This window comes from Aspergillus bombycis, assembly GCF_001792695.1.
Source record: "Aspergillus bombycis strain NRRL26010 chromosome Unknown contig00084, whole genome shotgun sequence".
Lineage (NCBI taxonomy): Eukaryota > Fungi > Ascomycota > Eurotiomycetes > Eurotiales > Aspergillaceae > Aspergillus > Aspergillus bombycis.
The window spans coordinates 19,483-42,403 of NW_019170086.1; the positions used below are offsets into that span (position 1 = coordinate 19,483).

Here is a 22,921-nt window from a genome sequence, read left to right on the forward strand (position 1 = left end):
AGCAACCCTAAGAAGTTGCATAGCAACTACTAGTAGTTAGTACATACATAGTACTCCGTACGTAGTTCAATGTTTATGTATTTGATCAACTCAGTAGCGAACGAATAATTTGGGTATCTTCAACAAAACAACATAAAGCAAATCAAATCAAAGACGGGAGCAAAGGCTCATCAAGGTCGTATGGTCATCACACACAATTCATCCAACGTTCATCACTCCTGCAATTGTTCCAGCTCCTCCCATCCAGCTTCATCCATAAGCTGTTCCTTCACACGCTCTCGTAAGCCTTGTATAGCACTTCCCAGGGCCTCGGTCCATTGCCCCTCCACTGTAGCGACCTTATCTTTTAGATCATGTGTCAAAGACCGCTCCTCGTCCGCGCGGGACTCTTGCATTTCTCGCCGTACATGGTCTTCGTCCTCTCCCAATCGCACCCGTTCAGCTACCATAAGCTTGCAATTTGCTCTCATGACAGCCGACTTAACCTCGTGTAAGAGGCAAAAAAGGTTGGTCTGCGATTCGATATATTGGTAGCTAGACTTTTCCGCATGTGAAAGAAGAGTGTAGAGATATTGCAACGGATGATTCTGGTAACTTGGATTTTCCTCATACTCATTGGTAGGTATCTGGACCTGAAAACCGACAAGGCTCACTGGAACCCGCTGGACCAGAGTGAGAAGAGACGGTGCGATGTCCCAGAAGGCGGACAGCTGTATCTCGACTCCTCGAACCACGTTCTCTTCAACCACATTCAAAAAGGATTCAAGCCGAGCCAGTGCGCTCTCCTCGTGGTTAACGCGGCGGTTCAAGGCATCTTTAGCAAAGAAGCTGCTTGTTTCCCGCACTTTCTCCTCGTTTGCGTTCTGCTTATAAGGGAGTATGACCACTGCCTTGTACTTTTCATCTCGGTCACTGACTAGGTCGTATGTTTCGCGATGTAATTGCTCTCGAGCTTCAAATAGCCATTTGAGCTGCGTGAGTTTCTCTAATAGTTCAGGCTTTTCATCGCCTTCCTCCTGGGTCTGGTCGGGAGTCTCATTCCGAGCGTCATCGAACAACTTGCTCTGTAACTCATCAATGGAAGCAGTGGCCTTGTTGATTCGTTCAGTGAGAATTGTATGCATTGGCTTTAGCACTGATTCTTGGTAGCCATCCAGCTCTTGTTTTGCCAACTCCCTCGCAAGCTTACTCTCTTCCATAATCAGCGCGGCCTCCGCCTCCGCGGCTTCTGCAAAACTAATGCTGCCCTGTTCGATCTGGCTCTGGATATTGGCCTTAAAACATCGACGGCTGTCCTGCATCCTCTCTTGATGGTTTTGCTTCAGGCTCTTGATCTCCGATTGATGCCGTTCTCTGGTGGATTTTACAACAGAAAGATCACTAATCGATCGAACTAGAGTACGATAGTTGACAAGATCTGGGTGGCTATTGTTGACGGCCGGATGGTGCCGAGGGTAAGGTGGTGGCAGGGTAATCAGCCTCGACACATCCATTTTGTGAGGTTCCTTAGTATACCCGTAGTTATTATGCCCAACCGTACTTGAATAATCCGACGAGGCTGGCTCCTCGTGCCACCCCACCTTCTCAGGCGGGTATTCATCTAGTCCGTAAGCTGCATATTGGTCTGTCGATTCAGATGCATAACTCATATCTCTGCCTTGTGCAGGATCTCGTCCTTGGGACCACTGAAGAGATTCGCGAGGCAATCCCATATATTTAGATTCACGCTTTGAAAGCTCAATTCTTCGTTCGCCTCCCTCGCTGCTTGATTTTGATTCCCACCAACGACTCGGTGCACGGCCTCGGGAGCTCATTCCATCATTACTCATACTAAGACTCGCTATTGGTGACAAGCAAGGTTGATAGTTGTTCCACCAAGCAGATTCGGGACGTGATTGGGGTATATCGAGCCTCGGAGCACCCCTTGATGGCCGTCTAGAGAGCGATGCAGGCGAAGCCTGTGGCTTTGGAGGTTTTTCAAATAGCCTATGGCGCACAGTTTCGATATCCAATGAGCCGGAGTCCCATAGTTTAGCATATCTCTCACGCCTGATCTGGGACTCAGATATAATAAATTCCGTAAATATTCTCAGAGCATCCACTTCATCTGTAGCGTCTGCCTCCCTGTCTATAAAGGTCTTGTGTCTTTGTATAGCGCTCTGAACAAATTCCATATCCTGGTTGACGACAGAATCCAAAGAGGGACCTTTCTGTGATGGGACTCGACGAGGGGCTAATGTTGAGACCGCAGGCAGAGCATCATTCGGCAAGTGTAACAAATGAGAGACCGGCCGGTCCTCTCTCGAACTAGGTCGAGAGGGTGGCCGTGTGTCTTGCCCATGTTGCAACGGGGGAGTCGGAAGGGCTCTTGGGGGCAAAGCCTGCGAGGCCGTCTTGGAGTATCCTGATGATTTTTCACCACCCGGGGAGAATGGTGGAGTATGTGCAAATCCTCGGGTCGGCCCAACGGGGCTGGGCTCGCCTCTTGGAGTAGAAAAAGATGATCGATTTGAAAACAGTCCAGTAGATGAGGCTCTAGGACGTGAGGTGACATGTTGTCCATCAGACCCCAAGCTATGACTACTCTTGGGGGTGGCTCTTGTAGATGTTTGGTTCCGTGTACTATCAGAAATAACATTCGTGTCCTCAAGTACTAGATTCGATGGCTTTACGTGGTCCAAGGCATCGGCCCACGGGTTACTGTTGGTCGATACTGCGCTGAAGTCCTCAAAAACTTGGCTCTGTCGGTTCCTGCGCTCGATTCGCCTCTCCCGGATTCCCTTAGCGTTTGGGTCTCGAAGAGCCGGGCTGCGAAACAGGCCATTGCTGGTGGAGTTTTGGGGGGCATGAGTTCTAGATCCATCGGCTCCAACATGGGACCCCGTGATGTTCGCCGTGTCAATAACTAGGGGTGCTTGGTCTCTTTGCTTGGTCACTGCGGGCCCTTCGTCCACCCAGCCAGCTGGAGTCGGGGGAATACTGTCCAGGCCAGTTCCCAGCACTGGAGGCGGTCGAGTTCTGTTACTCCTGGGCTGAACCTGCGAGTGTCGCAAAGACGTTATATCGGACAGGCCACTGACACTCTGCGACCTTGTAGTAGGAGGAGGGCCTGGGGGTGGTGGTGGAAGAGGCATACCAGGCTCCCACCCACGTCCTTGGGGTGAGCTACTCCGAGACTGGCTTGCAGCCCGGGACGTACCAGCGCTATTCACAACGGGGCCTGCAGAAACGGCTCGCCTGGAGGTTGGTGGCCGCGTGACGTCATCCTGTTGGGTAGTGGCCGCCATATAATTATAATTATTCGACTGAGACGGATGTAGATTGTCCTGTTGAGAAACCATAATATAGGGCCTTGATCCTGCGTTCAGTGAATTTTGTTCTTGATACACATCAGCTCTATGTTGGGACGATGATCTGGAAGATGACACTCCTTGTGATAACGGTGGAGGTGGTGGAAGTGATACATGTCTATTTTGCCCTGTGTCGCCCATATGAACCATAGACAGCGGACGGGTGCGAGGAATGGGACGCTGTCGATACTCCGCGGGTGTATCAGTATTGCCATGCATTACTCCATTATACGAAGATACCGCCCCTGGAGATGCTGAGCCTCTGCCTGGTGTATTATGGTTGGCATTATCTCGCGCATGATGTTGCTGCTGGGGCTGGCTTGGTGGCGAGTATGGCGGCGGTGGAGGCGAAAGGGAAGCATCTACACACAACATGTTAAGCGTGTCTTGATAAAATACCTTTTGAGGTTTAGATAAAGATACAAGTATCCGTGGTGACATAAAATGATTCAGAAGAGAAGCAGAGAGGGGGAAGCAAAAAATGAAATTGAAACATGGAAGGTAAAGAAATGGGCTCAACAGACCTGTATGAGACCCAGTTTGCCGCGACTGTGAAATGATTCGAGTCATGCTATTCGTTTGAGGATAAGTGGATTGCCCTGAACCGCCCACCGGCCCCCAATCCTGGGGGTTGTAAGGGACATTATACTGTCTGGCAGCCATCAATGATGACCCGACTCCTACGCCTCCCGGGTTATTAGTTGCAGGAGACTGGCCTTGCGTAAACGGGCTTGATAAGGAGGTCGTGGACAGAGGGGTCGACGAGTAGTTTCCACCGAGCGCGACACCTAGTCCATGAAACTGAGGACCATTTAGAGTCGTTGTCAAAGGTGGCGGTTGCAGAACATGTTCTCGACGGCTGGGAGATGGCTGATTGCTAGTACTGGCATGAGGTGTTGGCCAGGACGGCGGCTCGTCGCCAACGCTATTTGCAGGCCACCAGCTACTTGGAAATCGCAATCAGTAATGTGAGACGCTGACGGCAGATCACTTCAAGGGAAGAGGGACAGTCGTGGGCATGAGGGGCCCGCGCACCTATTCATACTGCCGAAGAAATTAAGAGCCAACCGGACGTGAAGCCATGGCTAAAAGCCGTGCGCAGCAATAAGATTAGGAAGAGGAGCAAAAGGAAGGCCCGAGCCTACCAGACGCGACAAGTCAACGAGAAGGGCAGAGAGAAAGGCGAATTTCCAGTCTTTGCAACATGTTCCGTAGGCCAACCCGCCTGCATCTCGCAAGACAAATCGGGCGTTTTGACGGGGATAACGCGACGGATCCACCTGAGATAAAAATAACACACCCAAGACTTGGGCGTCTGGGGCCACCCAGGTGGAATTTGGAAGAGACAAGACTCTTCAGACACGAGAAGGGCATGGATATGGTTAGTGAGCTGCAGCCTGGGGAGTTCATCACAGCCGGCGTCTTGTTGGCGCTTAGGGCACGGGATGTGCGGACGCTTACTGGTCGAATACCCCGGCTTTCCCATACCGCCCTGGCAAACCAGAGCCCTCATCACATCTTATTAGATTGATCCTGTATTTAGAACCAAGCTTGCAGGCGTTTGAAACATCCTAGACGATCGAGTTTAGTCCCAGGGCCAGAACGGACTCCAGGGGGAAAGGATGCGCCAAAGAAAAGGTTTATATCTTCAAGTAAATTGGGATCCATGGTACTTTAACATGGCTCATCAGTGCTTACACGGAAAGACAACAATCGAGTATTGAAAAAACAGATCTTGTTCATTGAGTATTTCTAAACTTCAACTACTGCATATGGTAAACTTTGTCACGACCGTATGGATGTGCCGAACCAGCGAAACGCTCTTTCACTTGGGTCAATCCAATGAACTAAGAAAGCTTGAATGGCGAAATGACCTTTCTTGCAAACCCGCACCACGCTATACATACAAGCCACTAAAGTCAGAGTCAGCGCTGGAACAAGCAATTGCTGAAATCTGACAAATCAAACGGATGGATGGTATTTCAGATTAAATGCCCTGTCACAGGCGGTGGTCATCAATGTATTTGATTATGTTGACCGTCGTGATTAAAATAAAATAAAAATCATCATTGTACAGGATATCAAGGCAGGAGGGCGACTCGAGGAAAAGCAGATTCAACTTACATCAATTGATTCATGCCCTGCCAACATTCGTTGGCCAAGGCGAGGTGTTCTTGTATGCGATCTACAAAATCTGGGCATACAATCAGCTTCGATTGCTTCAAGGCTGTGACAGACGAAGACAAATTATTGACTGATCAGTCCTGACAGTTGTCGTCCTGGCCAGCAATGCTGACTTGGACATATGCTTGTCATTTGTTTTAATGTCGATTCATCATGATGTCGAAAACAACTAGAGTCGGGGCAAGATGCCTACATACAAGTAACTGGCCTCCTGCGAGCCACCAGACCAGAGGTCCGGTATGCTAGAGAAGGTCTTGACTGTCTGTAGATGGCAAAAGGGTCAGCAACGTTCACGGAAACTCCATTAGAATTTATTCCGAAGGTGTGTGTGTCAGAAATGCATGAATGGTAAAAAAAAGATGGTGTCAGCATCGATAACTCGAATAAGACTCGTCATCTAAGGAGATCATCATGTGAGGCTTGGGAGTTATGAGATAAGTTGATATTTACCTTTTAGCTAAGAGTTTTTATATATTATACATAGCTTATGTGACACTATCCATGACCATTAGCCCCAGGCTCAAGTCTTGTAGGATCAACATATTTGTATAATTGTGTGATCTCAGTGGGCGAGGTTTTCTAGGCCTGCCGCAAAAAGGGCATATCCATCACAACCGGTCGTCTGTCGGACGCCGTCGGAGCCCAGTGCCGTTTCATCTTCGAAGAGGTGGGAGGGAGATAGAACGGTCGAGTCTTACCATCTAGAATATGGACCCTGGAGCCATAGCACTCAACTCTGCATTACTGGCCACCTACTGAACTTTTTTTGATCGTCAGCATGCAATCAAACACGTGAGAATGAGATCAAACGAATCAAGATGAGGTAGCAGATCAGAAATGTGCCATAAGAGTTATCGCCAACGACCCGAAGGTCTCAGTCGGTAATTTCCAGCGTATATGTTGTTGTGAAGCATCATGCTAGACAATGTGATAGGGGGAAAAAAAAAAAAAGAAAAAGCCAGTACGTACCATTAGTGCAAATGAAGATCAACCCCACTGCTTTTCGCATGCCATACAATTGTTAGTCCTGTGGGACACAAAGTCAGCAATGTGCTTTTATACTGAAATGGAAGTGAGCAGAAAGCTTTCTTTGCAAGCAGATCAGACTGACGTGCAAAACCGAGTTTTCATGCCAAGTAGGTCAAAGACTCTAGTTTGTAAATGGTTGTAGGTTACATCATGATGGAAGATGTGGAAGAAGATAAGAGTAGAACAAGTCAGATTGAGTAGACTTACCAAAGTGAGTATCCTGCGATGCAAGTTGCTAGTGATTAGTTCACGCCCAGGATGAGCATATGAAATCATTGAGCAATTATATTTGTTTGGTTATACCAAGTCTGATGGATGTTGCAGCCCAACCATTTCAGGTGAACAACCATCAACCAGGATTGTTGTTTTTGCTGCTGTTGCTGTTTGTGTTGGAAAGTGAAGTTTCTAAAAGGAAAAAGAAAAAAGAAAAAGCGTGTCGAACTTTTTCAAGCTGCGCTCCCACCGGAGCTAATTTTACCGAGGCCTAATCCGGTTAGATTGGAAAGAGTCACGGGATGTGAGTAGGTAATGGCTTAGGTAAGCGACATCCAGTCAGCTGACCTGAAAAAGGGTGCGATCGACGGAGGAAAGAAACCCGAACAAGGAGCAGAGGATTGCTTCACAGAACGGCCGAGACTCGAATAGTTCAATAATAGTTTGACGTGGGCGATCAAAAATTATCGCGTCTGCTGACCAGGAGATATCCACTTCCGGCTATAGGTTTAATTTGCGCGAGAACGATAGCGCAGACCAGAGCTATCTGTTTGAAGCGGCATTTCTTTAGGCAATACAGAACACTATTGACTGTAATATGGTTTCAAAGCACATTGGGTCGCTGATAAGAGATCGGACCTTGGTATCGGTTACATCCATGGGGATGAGTTACCCTCCCAATTGCCGACAAGTATGAAAACCATTGATATCATATCCATCGAACCCATTCTAGTTTCCGTACGGACCGGTTCTTGACTGCGGGGGGAATCGGAGGCGGACAAAAATAAAAACAGGGAAAAGCCGGGAGAGACAAGAGCGGCGGGGACTGCGGGGAGACGATGACGAAAACCAGGACTACGCAGTAACACAGTACTGAGTCTCCGTTCGTACCGCATTGCGTCAATGGAGCCCGTATTGTCCATGATCTGGACTGACGTTCTCCTTACTCAAACATGGTCTCCACCGGCAAAATATTATTGCTCCTATGACCCTGTGCACGATGATCATACAGATCCTTCATGATACTATTTATACTGTCTATACTATTTATACTTCCTCTGTCTGCTCTTCCAGTCTTCCAGTTTGTATCGACCGACCTAATCTCTGACTGACTTACGTACTTGAATCCTACACCCGACCATTATCACCTCACGTCCATTGGTGCCCTAGTCTTCCTGCTTTCTCCGTTGAACCGAGGTTGCGCATTACTTTAAACCGGTCCATTGCACCCCAGAACCAACTTGATCTCCCCTCCTGAACCATCTGCGCATATCCCCCCTCTGTGCTCAAGAATCCCAAATCAACATCACCAACCATGTCCGGACACGAGAACAACGGTGCGCCCCCTGTGGGACAGGAGAACATCAACACAAACATCGTCACCCTCACAAGGTTTTTGACGGAAGAACAAACCAAGGTGCCAGAAGCCACTGGTGACTTCACGTACGCTCAAGCCCATAGTCCCAGTAGAATCAACGCTGAAGGAAAGAGGAACTAACCGTTTATAACCACCCCTCTAGACTCCTCTACCACGCTCTTCAATTCTCCTTCAAGTCTATCGCCTACTACATCCGTCGTGCATCCTTAATCAACCTGACCGGACTGGCAGGTTCCTCAAACACCACAGGCGATGACCAGAAGAAGCTCGACGTAATCGGGAACGACATCTTCATCTCCGCCATGCGCGGCTCAGGTAAATGTCGCATCCTTGTCTCGGAAGAAGAAGAAGAAGCCATCATCTTCGACGAGCACCCCTACGCCCGCTACGCAGTCGTCTGCGACCCCATTGATGGATCCTCCAACCTGGACGCTGGCGTCTCGGTAGGAACTATTTTCGGCATTTTCAAGCTGCCCGACTCCGTCCTGGGTCCCGAGAACAAGGTCTCCCCCAAGGACATTCTCCTCCCCGGTACCGAGATGGTCGCCTCCGGCTTTACCATGTACGGTGCCTCCGCCCAGCTCGTCATCACCATGCGCGATGGTGGCGTCAACGGCTTCACCCTAGAGAACTCTCTGGGCGAATTCATCCTCACCCACCCCAACATGACCATCCCCACCAAGCGCGCCATCTACTCCGTCAACGAGGGTAATAGCAGCTACTGGGACGAGTGGACCAACGCTTACTTCCACTCACTGAAGTTTCCCCCCGAGGGCGAGAAGCCTTACAGTGCTCGTTACATCGGTAGTATGGTGGCCGATGCTTACCGGACACTGCTCTACGGTGGTGTCTTCGCTTACCCGGCCGACAAGAAGGCTCCCAAGGGTAAGCTGCGTATTTTGTACGAGTGCTCGCCCATGGCTATGATATTTGAGAACGCCGGTGGTCTTGCTGTGAACTCTCGCACGGAGCGCCTTCTAAGCGTTGTCCCTGAGCACATCCACGACAAGAGTGGTGTGTTCCTCGGCTCGAAGGACGAGGTGCAGAAGATCATCGACACTTATAACAAGTACAAGAAATGAGTTGAATTTATTGGCCCGTATGTGGCCAGCTTATACCCGTGGGAGTTCTGGTGATTTCGCCACGGGACGGTATTTAATGAAGATGGTCATGGGTATTTAATGTATGAAAAGCGTCCTGAACTAAATAAATATTGAAATAAACATTTGAAAATTTATATAACAGCGCAGTTCTTCTCGGGTTGATTTCCCTGATCGAATCGCCTTATATTCTACTTGCCAATGCCAGATACAGCCTTATAGGGTGGATATATATCTAGCCCCAAATCGTAACTCGGACGCAACTTCCATGATGTTTTCACAATGGGTTTCAATGTCCCTGGTTCTACTCCCTAAATCACTACCAGTTGAATAGCACAGTACGGAGTACTAGTTGGATATATATTCTAGTACAGCCAATGTTTAATCAAGAGAGAACATGCTGACACTGTCTACATAGAAGTCCAACGAGACAGGCAAACTTAAATCGAGTAGAATTGCAACAGTTTTCAGGTATATGAATGCACTAAGGGTTTAGGAGCGAGGGAGCAAAGGCGAGGTTAGATATAGACAAGCCAATTGGTGTCTAGAGTTTAATTGATTCCCATAGGGAACTAGAGTACATATAATCCAAAATGAAAGGAAGGAAAAGAACGGATCAGGACGCCCAGATTAATCAACGGGATCCTCCTCAAGGAGCGCCTTGAAACTGAACGGAGCAAATGGTATACCCTCGCCCATGAAATGCTTGCTCATAGCCTCGACCCAGTGTAGACGAAGCGAATGGAGCATGGCGCTAGTTCCCTCCATGACACAGAGAATGGCGATTGTCAGAGTGAACCACAAGTAGAAGGAGACGACAATCATAATCACACGAAGGGTGGGAGACTCCTGCTCGAAGGCACCGCCAAGAGTCATAGTCCACAAAACGATCGAAAGCTGTTGATGGGCCAGAGAAAGAGCCCACAGACGCAGGTAAGACGCAGTGTGAGAAATACAATTCAAACAGAATTCAATGGTATGAATGACCTGATGGATCATAATCTCAGAGAAGTCGAATTCTTCGTGCTCTTCCTCTCCAAGGTCTTGGGCAATCATAGCTACCCCCTCGCTCTCGCTGACCATGCTGTCGTGGCCCCCAGTAAGTCCTCCATCCATATCGCCATCGTCTTCAAGCGCACTGACTCTTGACTGTTCCCCAAGGCCTCTGTATCCATGAGCACGGGCACGGTTATGCTCCCAGCGGAGGTAGAATGGCTTGAAGAGGAGCATGACAGGTACTTGCGCGACGGCAAGAAGCAATAGGATCATCTGAACAGAGCCTTGGCCTGGGTAGAGTTCCTCCTCAACTGTACCAGGAGAGAGAAACATGAAAATGAGCATATTCAGCAACCCTGGGGGTGACTGGCCCCTGGCTGGCCAGTCAACCGACCACTTATAGATGACAGTAAGGACAAGGTACCCAAAAATAGACTGGAAGAAAATCATTCCCGGGAGGAAGTTGCCAATGATATCAACCTTAGACTTGAAGTGGCGAGCGTTGACATACTGCAAGCAAAGAGCATAGGTCATCTGTAAATTGGTTAGTTTCTGCAGTGAACAACAATCCATTGAATGGAAGGACTTACGTGAGACCAGCCCAGCAGGATACTCATTTTCATCTTCAAACTGTTCGTAAACAGTAGAGAGTTTTCAGCCTCATGCCAATTCCAGTCAAGTCCAAAGGGAAAACGATAGTCGCCCTTCAGGGAAGCCTCAACTGCCTGGCCTGTATGGGTGATCTCAGGCCACTTCCATTGACTTGAGAAAACCGTGAACGACTTGGAGAAGATATCATTGTAAATAAGACCAGTGTACATGGAGAAAAGACCCATCATCAGCATAATATATCGGCCATAGAATGCCATATACGTCAGTTCATCTAACTTGGTCTTCTGAAGCTTCCTCTCCCAGAAAATCATTGCAGCAGCACACATAGTCATGAGAGCACCGTGACCGAAATCGCCAAACATGACGGCAAACAGGAATGGGAAGGTGACGATTGTGTACAATCCAGGGTTGGCCTCTGAGTATTTCGGGATACCATACGCATTGACAATGGTCTGGAAAGCCTCCGTGAACTTGTTTGTCCGCATATAGGTAGGGGGTGTCTTGTTAGTCCGGATCTGATTAACAATAGTAGGCACACTCAAGCCAGCACGGTCGTTCACATCCTGCAACGTCGACTTGATCAACGGCAGCGAGTTTGTTGGACACCAGGCCTCCGCAATTAGCGTTTTTCTCGCTTGATCGTAGGAGAATCTGTTGAGTGTGTCATAGACAGCTTTTTCCTTCCTGACGATGATCATCCAGGCCGCAAGCGAGCGGGCAATCTGTGTAAGTTCCGCATCGAGCGTATTCTTAGTATTGCGCAAGACGTTATCCACATCACTCAAGCGTGTATTTACTTCATGAATCTGATCGCGTCTCAGCTCACTGTTCTCGTCAACACCGTACAGTGAAGCACCAAGAGATTCGGATATTTTCCTGATTTTCGCGATGATGTTCTTTCCGTGGGCGAAAATAACAAACACATTCTTGTGAGACTCCTCGTTGGTCGTCGGGTCAATGATAGCCTCGGGAATCTCTGACTGATTCATGTACAAGTTACCACGCAGAGTTCGCCAAAGAATACGCTCAAAGGCACCAATACGGTCACGTGGAATGACACCTGCGACAAACCCGATATTCATCTCGAGGAAGGATTGTTGACCCTGGGCCTCGCCGTTCTGACCCCGGTGGGACTGCTGTTCGACATCACGAAGGAGAGGAGCTTCATCGTTGTCAAATGATTGTCGTATTTCTTCCGTATGAGTGTGGGCGCGATCGAAGAATCCACCAGCTTCCCTCAAAACCCAACGCCATTCCGTGAGCTCCACCTCACGCTTCTTGAGAGTCTCATAACTATCGTTGAGTGAGGCAATCCGCTGTTCTAAGCTCTCGCTCCGTTCGGCAAGCTCATCAATCTCTGAAGCCAAGGGTGCAGCTAATGTATCGGTGAATTCGGATGAAGACCGCATTGGGATCCCTGCCTTGTCCATCTGGGAATGGAAATATCCTGTAGAGGACAAAATAACGTCAGTTGCTTTCCGGCCTTGAGAACATATTATTCCATATGGGTTGCCATACGCAGCTGCCTTTCCACATTATCCAGGCGACGGATCTCTTTGGTAAAGGTACGTTGAAAAGCATTAGTGTCAGGGTTAAGCTATTTGCAAGCCAATCAATGTCAGCCCAGGTTACTGTCGTGCTGCTTGTTCCGGTTTTCGATTATCCACTCACATCTCTAAACTGAACCTGACCGAGTTCTCCCAAGGCACTGACAACTTCTCGTCCGATTTCATTGGCGATATAGAGCTGGGTCAAGCTCATATCCGACGAACGGAAGAAGGTATCCTTCGGAGCCATGGTGAAGAGGCTGCCTGGAGCAGGTTCCGTTCACCACAGGTACAAAGACTGCGCAACAGTCCCACAGTGGCGTACGCACGACAATAGTTAAATAATGATAAAGATGCCAGAGATGGGCGCCGACGCAGTTGAGGAGAAGCGCTGACGGTGAGCTTTGGTTGCGGAAGAGCCGCGTGGCTGTTGTGACACGTGATTACGGGAGGATGATGCTTAACTAATCACCTGTCTATCCCAGATGTAGTAGTTATGTATGAAGAATAGTCTGCTAAGCAGCGATAGATGCCATAAAATGCTTTTGAAGTGAATATCGCTGTGTACTGTGGTATATGTGCCTTCAATTCAAGAAGGCCACCTAAAACTTTCACATCCAACAACAATCTAAGAAGAATTATCCCTCCACCAAATCCACCATTATTCATACCGAATGCTCTAATAATTCCCAATTCTCATACTGCCACATACTGAACAACCAATACGTTGTAGCTTGCTAAAAGTGGTGTATGACTTGTACGAGTCATAGATACATGTCTGTATTGCCCCTCTTAATCTAAGCGAAGTAACTCTTCCAAAGCACACCAGAGAGGTCTTCGAGCTGATCGGGAGTGAATGCCTACACAAAATGTTAGCTTACAAACGATCATTCTCTCTCGACGATGAATCACTACCCACCTTCGCATCAATATGCCAAGTATCTTGTCTGGTCTTTTTGAACTCGCTAATTATAGATTTGACACTCGAGCCCACAACGCCTGGGTCGTTTGCAGCCCGAACGCTCAATGTAGCCAGGGCTTCAGGCATCCACGTGGGCGGCGGACTATTGTACGGGAATGCTTGGATTAGCGCACCAAGACCTAAAACTGCACCGTGTCTCGTGATTATGAGTCGAGCATGCTCAGGTGTTGGAGTGCCAGCCCCAGATGAAACTGGGGTTGACAAGCCGGACCGAAGGATTTTGGGGCGTTTTGGGAGAGGATTGTCGATCAGTATTTTCGAAAATCGCTGCTTGAACCGGCTAACCATCTCTTCGCGCAAAAATACGGGTGAGCAACGAATCATGCCAGACAAGGTAGCTGATGCCCCAGCCCTCACTTCGTGCTGAGGGTCTTCTAACATGTTCGCCACACACTCAAAAAGCTTGTCTCTATCAGCGACGGAAAGCAGGAATAGACGGCGGAAGTAAATGATTTGAATGTTGATCATAACTCGCAGACGCTGATGCCATGAGGGTGACGTCTGTCCTATGTGAATGAGGGACTGGATGAACCCAGAGTTCTGCTCGGCGGGGTACGGGATGTTGGGCAAATGTCGGAAAACATGATAGGCCAATGATTGGAGCTCTGGATCTTCCTTTACATCCATCATGTGTAGCAGTTGTCCTGTGAACACGTCTGGGAAGAAGGGAACCAACTGCGTGCACTCATACGACGAAAGAGTGGAGTCCAGCCAGAGAAGCACTGTCTTGCATCCTGAAGTATAAGATGACGGCGTCTGCTGACCTGGGATCCTCTCGCGCCGCCACTTCTCAATGTCAGTGAAGATATCATGTATCATTTTGGTGAATTCTTCGGTGGGCTGATATGGATATGTGCCCACTGATGACGCAGCCTCCTGTGCCGCAAGGAGGGTCTTAACATCGGCGTATGATTCATGATACCGTGTGCGATAGATGGTTGCAATCGTTTGGCCCATCGCCTCGCGGACGCCCTTGTATGGATGATCAAGGTGCGCCAGAAAATCTCTAACGATGGGCTTTTCAAGTTGGAAATGCCACCCTGCATCTATGATGGCTTGATGCAGCAGATTGATCTTGGAGCTTTCCTTGAAAGCAGCATTTGTCGACATATCTAGCCGAAAGCTCGCAAGCCAATCGACCAGGGGCCACGCTCTTCGTGGGTCACGACATTGAAGGATCATATGAAGGAACGTCGTCCAGTATCCGGAGTTTTCCGGAGTTAGTCCATCAGTAAAGATTTTACGCACAATCGGGAAAGCGTATTCCCAAACCAATGTCCGTTTCTCCACGCTTGTATCGGCAACAGAGCTTATAAGAGCACCGAGGATCTCCGCAGTAGCTCTGTGTTGATGTTTATCGCTACCGTCTTCAAAAACAGCCTCGATTTCTTCTTGAATGTCCTTGAATTTAGCAGCGGTCAATCCATCCCGGAGCATTAATTCGAAGGCGTACAGAAGCATCATTGCGCAGGGCATGCGGAACTTGTCAGCAGTAGGGTCCCGTGGCTCTTGCTTCAAGTACATGAAAAACTTGTTGAACCAAGCTCGATCGAACAGTTTCCCCATGTTAGCCCGTACTTTCCACTCAGTTTCGTCATACTCGATGTCGCGCTCAACGTTCGACTTGTACGCAGGCATGCTTTCGGCCCACACAAGCCATCCCGGGAAGTCATGGTCAACATAGTACTCAGCCTCCGGTTTGGCAAAGCTCGACAGATACTCCTTTGTCCAGCCATTTTTGTGTCGCTTGGTAGCCACATTGATCTTAGAAGGGAAGTGTTGATGGCCCAGGATGTAATTCTTGTAGTCATGGTTGCAAATAGCCCTAACATCTACCATGGTGAACAAGGCGATGAGAGCTTGGGAATACATGCCGCGCAATCCCGGATGGTCATCGATAGACCCTTGAGTTACAAGGTCTATTAGGTTCTCACTTGCAACGTAATCAAATCTAAGACCCATGGTGATCACGATGGTGGCTGCTCGGCTGGCAACTTTCCAATGCGATACTCTGGCCAAATTTACCAGTTCTTCAGCCAGGTCAGCTTTCTTCTTTTCAATGATGGCTCGCTTGCTGTTGATATTCTTGCGCTTATGCTGGATCTCATCCTGAACATCCTTTTTCGGAGCGATCGCCTCAACGATATTCCGATCAAGAATAGCCATCCTTTCCATAGCGCGGCCATAGTCCATGATTTGATAAACCGCGCCCGAGCAGATTCTTTGTACGGAAGGTTTGTCGACTGCGCTTGCGTCGATGAAAGTTCTTACCAAGGTTGGGGCGTACTTCCAATGGCGGCCTACGGTCTTCGCGACGCTGCTTAGGAGTAACGAAAACAATGCACCTTTGATCCGGGCGTGGTCGTTTTCTTTGATGCCTTTCTGCAGAGCCTTCATTAGGGGTGGGATAACAAGAAGGCGAGCCCCCCACACAGCCTTAAGAGCAGACTCCCCTGCACTTTGAGCATTGCGCCGAGTCTCGGTATAGAGGGAGACGCATGATTCTGCGATATCCAAGAGCAGGATCTCGTCTAGTTGAGACCGCCGCCGAGGGGCTGCATTGTGCCTCAGGCGCTGTAAATGGTAGACATTGGCTCTGCGAACCAACAACGGACGAGGGTAGTCTTTGCGGATGCCACTCATTTTGTAGGGATGAATGTCTGCGGCGAGGAGACGCGTGACCCTGTCAAGGACATGGGCAGATCTTTCAATGCCAACGTCCACAAACCATGACCGATAAGCTGAGTACAGAGCGCTGAAGCAAGGCACATCATCCTCTTGCTTGTCCGACAAGAACCTATGCACCTCATGAAGAACCCAACCTGCTCTCTCCCGGATGTCATGGATAGTAGTGTACATCGAATCGGTCTCCTTTAGTGGATAGCCGGTAGGGTAGAAGAATGATTCTCTAACTGTAGCTTCATCCGAGCTGTCAAGTAATGAATCGGGATCTTCATCCTGGGAGCCATGTTCACCATCTACCATATCAATATCGGCCAATGATTTGGACGACCCATTTACTCCATTGGCTTTCGTCTGCGACGCAGCCTTTGGATCAAATAGCACAGAGATACCAGAAATGATAAGTCGTAGTAGAACCAGGTTCCTAGTAACGTCATCCGACCACGCTTTGCCACTTCCATCTCGTTTGACACTGGATGTCTCATTGGTGAGATCGGTCAATTGTTTTAGGGCAGACTCAGCCTGGCTCTTGAATAGCTCGACGGCAAACTCGAGTTCTTCACGTTTTGGCACATGCCATTTTACGGTTAAATTATTGGGATCTGGCTGATAGCTCCAAAGCTCAGGTTGTACACCCTGAGCAGCGACATTGGGCTCATATAAGGAGTAGTCCGCAGTATAAGTGCCCGTAAGGTTTAAGAGAAGGTGATGCACAAAGTTCGAGATATGAACAGTCGGTATGCCCCTACATTTCTGTTGCATATACACCGCAATGTCGAAGAGCTCTTTCCTGTGAGCTAGCACAGCATCGCCGACATGAACAACACACATGCTCAGCATACTGACATTCCAAACCAAGCCACGGTCTCGGGGGAGGACATCCGTTCCAGTAGTCCTGGTGGAGCCAGCGCCATTGTCGTCGATCTCAGTACGGATAGCCTGTATCAGCACTGGAATAAAGCGCTTCAGAGCTTTTTCTGGGTTGACCTTGCAAACCGAGTTACAGATAAAGGCCATCGCATCTCGCGCTTGATGAATAACGTGATTGGACACGAAGTCTACAACCTTCGACAAGGCAATATCGTAATACTCGGGCGAGAGGGATGACAGAAGCGGCATGAATGTGGCAGGTAGGGTATTCACAATGTTCTCCTCGGGAGAGCCGTTGCGTACCCTGCTCACGTCTGGTAGATTCTCCAGGAGAGTAAAGACTCGCCCAAGAAACGATATGATGAAGTCACCGAAGCCACAGGTTGAAGAACGGAGGATCATTTCCTCAGTTTCATCATCCAGATCCCGATCATAATTGAGCTGCACCTCAACGCCCTCTTCTTCCATACGCTCCATTTCACCCGAAATCCATTGCATCGCCAGCATGTTACAGTTTACGTCTTCCCTCCCTTGCGTTAGGTCGGCTAATGGTATGTTATAGCAAGCAGACTGGATGAATGACAAAGCATGCAGAGATTTCTCAAGGTCATTGGCATCGACACCGGGCAGCGCAAGTCCCAGTAGAGTTGTCATGTGACAGCGGTATCCCTTCGTCCTTGAAATGATTCGTGAAAGAACTTGAAGGGCGCGGAGCGATGACGTCGTGCGGTGAACTTCTACTAAGCCTTGAAGGGATGGATATATGCGTTGCAAAGCTCCGGGAAGGATGAGATGTGGCTCCAGGAAGGCCAAACTTTGTAGCGTAGACAATGAGAAGCTCATTGCCGTACCGCTTTTAGCATAGATACCCATGAATATGACATCACGGAGACAGAGTACAAAGCGACGCTTCAGAGGCTCTGTCAATCTTCGTTCTGCCGGGACTTCCATCTCCCCGCTTTGCTCTCGATTCCATCGCATAATGAAGAAGTCGGCGAGGTAGTAGACGAGTTGTGACAAGGTTTTTGTCCAACTGCCAGAGTTGGATGGATGGAAGAAAGTTTCCACTGCCTGTATAAGGCCCTCTAGCTGTGTCAGAATAGACTCTTCAGCGTCGAGGCATGCGGGAGAGAGCGACATCACGACCCATCGAGCGATGTGATGTGCTACTGGATGCTTCCTGGTATCTCGGTCAAGCATAATGCCTAGTCCAGACGAGATATCCACCAGTGCACTGTAAGGAGAGGTGGATTGTCCCACAGGAATCTCCAACAATCTCAGGATAGCCGTGAAGATGAGGGACGACTGTTCCTTTGTGAAAAGACCAAATTCGGAGAATGGTATCTGCTGGGCAGGCAATGAATCACGAGCCAGCCTCGAGAGGTAGTCAAGGAAGGTGGTATCGAATGTTTTTGACCGACTGACTAAGGCCCAAAGGTGAAAGTACGTCGGCAAGTAATGATGTGGCAGTAGGTCTTCCCTGGTCTCGGGCGGAGGTGACGTCGGGAGTAATAGGTTTATCAACCCAACTACGACGAACGCACCCTCCGAAAAGGACGTGGTATAATGAGGAAGAAACTCTTCCAGCATAGCTGGCAGCTCACACGGGTCAATGTACAGCTGGACGAACGCACAGAGCTTCGTCAGTGTCTTGACATTTCTCTTCAAATTCGTAGAATGCACCAAGCCCGACTCTGTAGGTAACACAAAAGCCTTTAATTCCCTGTAAAGAGGCTTCCAGTCTAGAGTCAGGTCCTTAACGGGCCTCAGATAATGCTTGCGTCTGTGCCGATGTCAGTACCATGATGAACAACAGCAGTCATGGCGGGTCTAGCTTACTTAGTGAGGAACATAAACATGCTAGCAAATCGCTCTGAAACATTTGGATCGATGCCCGGGGCGAGAGAAAGCTCATAATATAGCCTCACCAGGTTGATCCGGTCCGTACGGGACGGATCAAACTTGAGCGACAGCCATCCTCTAAGCTCCCTGGTCCAGTGCACGGCACCAGGACTGAAATCACCCGCCTCTACAGCAACATAGAGCTGGGTCAGTATCTCCCGCAGACTCCGTTCCCTCTCGGTTTCATTTTCGAGCGGATATGGTAGATATTTGAAATACGGATAGGTGCGAGGGCGGACTCGTGCCTTGGGTTCGTCATTCCCGTTCATCCCTGCAGGCTCACCCCCCGGTGAGGTGGCTCGCGATACTTCGTGCGCATTATGGAAATTTTCTGATGTTAAAATGGCCTTCGCGGCTGATTGATCCATCGTCATCCAATAGGATCGATGATCACTGCGGTGCAGGTGTTGGGAATGAGAGAGGTTTGGAAGAGCTCTAGAAGACTCAATGTTAACTACTTTCGTTCGAGGACATCAATAGCAACAGCGCGTAAATGGGCCTTTAGCGGTATGGACTTACATTGGACATGAAGATTGTAGCCCAATGTCCAGCTGCGAAGATCGATGACAAAGAGTGACCTACTGCCAATTCTGTTCGCATGGGCAACAGGAAGGGTCTTGGCTAGTAGGACGACCGGGTACAGCAATAGAAGCTTTGGAACGTTCAGAAGCTAGTACGAATGATGGGGAAAGTCCTCCGATGAGGACATATGCTGTAGAGGGAGCGGTGAGGAGGAGTATGTGCTGTCCGTGTCGCAATAAAATACAGCTCTGGCAGTGTGAAGAATCATTCAGTTTTTAAGCCCAAGTGTAGCAGTTGGAAGAAGGTAGAAAGAGGTATTATCGCTCAGTGAGTTAAGTTTCTGATGACATAATTCCACGTAACTGCACCGCAGCCTAACCCTTGACACTAAGCTCTTTCCGTCTGTCTACCCAAAACGGGAAGTCTTCCGTGAGAACAACATTTATATCCAATGCTTGTAACTTTTGTTCTATCTCACTTGAGCATGAAATCTTCACATATAAGCAACGGGGGTAGAGTTGAATATTATATATTAAGATCTTACTATTAACTCATCTTTTAATGACAAGACCTTTGCGGTATCGACAAATCCTAAGCCGGTGGCAGGAAGGATCCAAAAAGAACCGCCTGAACAATGGCATACATCACTATACCTTGTATAGCAATCGTGAAAGTTTGGCTGCGCTTGGCAACGCTACTAGAATCCACAGCCTGGCCGAATGTCTGATATATAAGGTACCAATACCAGAGCGGATACCCAGAGGATATCCGATTGATGATCTGAACGTGATAGCTAGTAAAAGCCATCACAGCAAGTAGACCATTGGGCACCGCAAGCCGTGTCAGCACTGGAGTTGCTGTATCTGATAGCCATGCCATGTTTAACGCCCAGATAGAGGAGCGACACAGCAAGAATAACATAGGAAAGGCCAGGATAAAAAGCGGCAGGTTGGAAAATGTCCAGTACCGTAGGAACCCTACGTTCCTGTAGAGAGTGTCAGTAATTGATTGCTCCTAGATCATGGTGTGTTAGCCACTGACCAATAATGAACCTGAACCCAGCCATATATACTAGGTATGAGCTGTTCACACCACGGTCGCAAAGGTTCGCCAGACATGCAGAATGCTGTGTACGCAATCCACTGTGGTACAATGAGCCCCAAGGCCACTACACAGCCACTGACCACAATGACACCTAGGCGAAGCACATTCCCCCCGGATATACCTTGGAAGATAATCTTGTGCAACTGTAGCAGCGCGTCGTACGCAAATAAGGCTCCGCTAAGGATCCCATTGCTGCGGACTGCTGTAGCTATTGAGAACAACGCAGCCGCGAGCAACATTTTCGCATCACTGGATGCCCGCTTACCAGTGTTAGCATCAAGTAGGGACGATGCATATAGATAATACCCAGTAATGTTGAGAAAGGAGAATAATGATTCTCCGTAGGGTGCAGAGAGAAATGCCCCCGCAGGGCAGATAATGTGTAAGGCAGCAGCAAGAAAGCTGACTAACCTTCCTGAGGTGGTGCCATGGCCAAAGATATTGATGGATAGTCCGTATATGGCCAACATCGATAAGTAATGGGCAATATGAGAGAGGGCACTTGCAACCAGTGCGATTTTGGCAACACCGTCCAGGCCACAGAGTTGAGGAAGAACTTTGCCTACTATTAGCAGCCATCTACCCCAGGGCATGCAGAAACGTATATACCAGATGTTAGAAAGGAGAGGATTCTAGTGTAACCATAGCCAAATGCCCATTCTTGTTCAAAGACATAGCCATCCCGCACAATATGCACAAAGTATATTGAATCCCATCTGACAAGCTTTAGAGGAAACGAGAAGGGCGCATGCCTAATGACTTCCCCTCTGGCGTCAGAAGCGGCGGATTCCTGGAAAGGAAGCAGCCCTGTGGAAGTATCATAACCAGGCCCCGGGCAACCAATGATAACCAGAAACAGAAGAGCTTTCCATAACCAGAACGCTAGAGATAGACTCCTAATGGGATTGTTGGGATTCAAGAGCCCCGGGGGGGCTAAGGCCAGCCTGGCAGCCATCCCTTACAAGATCCCTAGGGGATTTGATATTGAGGTAGTCCAGGATTAGGTTAGACCCGTTTCTTCCACCTCATGCCATGTATAGATATCTATGAGGGGTTTTTTGGATTCCCGAACCAAGGGTCCACCGGCGCAAAATTTGTTAAGAAAAAAAGAATATTAAAAATGATAAGAACCGTTATCACTGACCGAGGCACACTTGCTGAACTGGTCCCAGTCACGTAGTTTAACTGATGATGTTGGAAGTCGAACGGCAAGTGGGGATTCGGATTTTTCGGCAGAGGAGCATAACTTAAGCGATGCCTTATTCAGCATCCCGATGCATAACTTGGACCGACAGGTTAACGTAACAGATAAACGAAAATAGTTAAACTAGTTGAAATCCTTGCAGTCGCCACAATGACGGCTCACGCTTAAATCTGATGGGCTGAAGTCTAGAGGGAAGTAACTAAAACGGATGTGTCGATGTCACCTTCTTTGGAACTCATGACTGAGCTGGAAGAATGGCCACCTGAACAAGTCAAGTATCACTACTTGTCCTTTATCCATGGCATAGATATACTAGGCTACAATATTATGTCATGAACATCCGAGGTGTAACTTTACCTACCAAAGGGTGGATGTTCCATCCCACCGAGAATTTCTGGAAAGTGATTGAACATGTCACCAACCCTACCCTTGGGATCAACCCGCGGTCGATTCAGCCCTACGAAAAGCCCAGTCCGCTGACGGACGGATCTCACTACACCACGGAGGATTGTGTACTTTCCTTCCATCATCGTCTTTTATCTTCTTTTATGTTCCTTCTTTTTATGGAAAATAACTTAAGGTAGACGGAGAGGAACCATTCGGTACTGATGAGAATAGGATAGTTCTTCATAAACCCCTAGTTGGCCAACAGAGTAGCACTCTATTTTAAGTTGCATCATAGCTCTTGGGAGATCTCCTCTGGGCGATATGACCATATTCAAATATTTCCTCCGGCTTGATTACGAGTCCGAGTCCGAGGATGGCGGTCCGATTCCGAGGAACTAGTGGAAAGAGTAAGTAATATATTCCACATGGAATCGATCAGAGATTTCCTTTTAGCGGGATGGAGTTTTGAACACACGCAACTCCAATCTACTAGTCCCATAAAGAACAAAGATTAATTTCCCTGAATCTAGGAGGCTACGTTTGCAGGCCCCGTTTCGGGTCACGCGCTCGGGATGTGACACTCCACAATAACTACACAGTCGCAATAGGTTGTATGTACAGTACATGTACCATTGTACCATTGTACACACTACAGTAAACTTATAGAGATGTCTGATGTCGCTGTCAAGTCTTGGTATTTTCCAATAAAAACCCCCCGGATGGGCCTAGACAATTTCTTGTCGGTGGCGATAGCATCTTATGATGATCACTATATGATCGTATGCGTACAATCCCTGCCGCCTTGTGGAGTATATTCTGCACCATAACCGTAGGGCTGTCACATGAGGATAGATAAGTT

General features: G+C 48.5%; 5 protein-coding genes across 5 annotated transcripts; 1 reads left to right on the forward strand and 4 right to left on the reverse strand.

The window, feature by feature from the left end:
• Positions 1–212: 212 nt before the first annotated feature.
• Positions 213–3,725, reverse strand: ABOM_008944 (uncharacterized protein; the record flags this gene model as incomplete). Its single annotated transcript, XM_022536072.1, has 1 exon — positions 213–3,725. One exon carries the CDS (start codon positions 3,723–3,725, stop codon positions 213–215), a length of 3,513 nt encoding a protein of 1,170 aa, XP_022386437.1.
• A 4,366-nt stretch (positions 3,726–8,091) lies between these two features.
• Positions 8,092–9,236, forward strand: fbp1 (fructose 1,6-bisphosphate 1-phosphatase; the record flags this gene model as incomplete). The annotated part of the gene is made up of 2 exons (XM_022536073.1): positions 8,092–8,219; positions 8,297–9,236. 2 exons carry the CDS (start codon positions 8,092–8,094, stop codon positions 9,234–9,236), a joined length of 1,068 nt encoding a protein of 355 aa, XP_022386438.1.
• A 648-nt stretch (positions 9,237–9,884) lies between these two features.
• On the reverse strand, positions 9,885–12,659 carry ABOM_008946 (H(+)-transporting V0 sector ATPase subunit a; the record flags this gene model as incomplete). Its single annotated transcript, XM_022536074.1, has 4 exons — positions 9,885–10,784; positions 10,841–12,309; positions 12,381–12,459; positions 12,534–12,659. 4 exons carry the CDS (start codon positions 12,657–12,659, stop codon positions 9,885–9,887), a joined length of 2,574 nt encoding a protein of 857 aa, XP_022386435.1.
• Positions 12,660–13,206: 547 nt separating this feature from the next.
• On the reverse strand, positions 13,207–19,219 carry ABOM_008947 (proteasome activator BLM10; the record flags this gene model as incomplete). Its single annotated transcript, XM_022536075.1, has 3 exons — positions 13,207–13,269; positions 13,329–18,726; positions 18,783–19,219. The coding sequence occupies 3 exons, from the start codon at positions 19,217–19,219 to the stop codon at positions 13,207–13,209; spliced, it is 5,898 nt and encodes a 1,965-aa protein (XP_022386436.1).
• A 739-nt stretch (positions 19,220–19,958) lies between these two features.
• Positions 19,959–21,426, reverse strand: ABOM_008948 (DUF409 domain protein; the record flags this gene model as incomplete). The annotated part of the gene is made up of 3 exons (XM_022536076.1): positions 19,959–20,352; positions 20,409–21,027; positions 21,081–21,426. The coding sequence occupies 3 exons, from the start codon at positions 21,424–21,426 to the stop codon at positions 19,959–19,961; spliced, it is 1,359 nt and encodes a 452-aa protein (XP_022386429.1).
• Between the last annotated feature and the right edge of the window lie 1,495 nt (positions 21,427–22,921).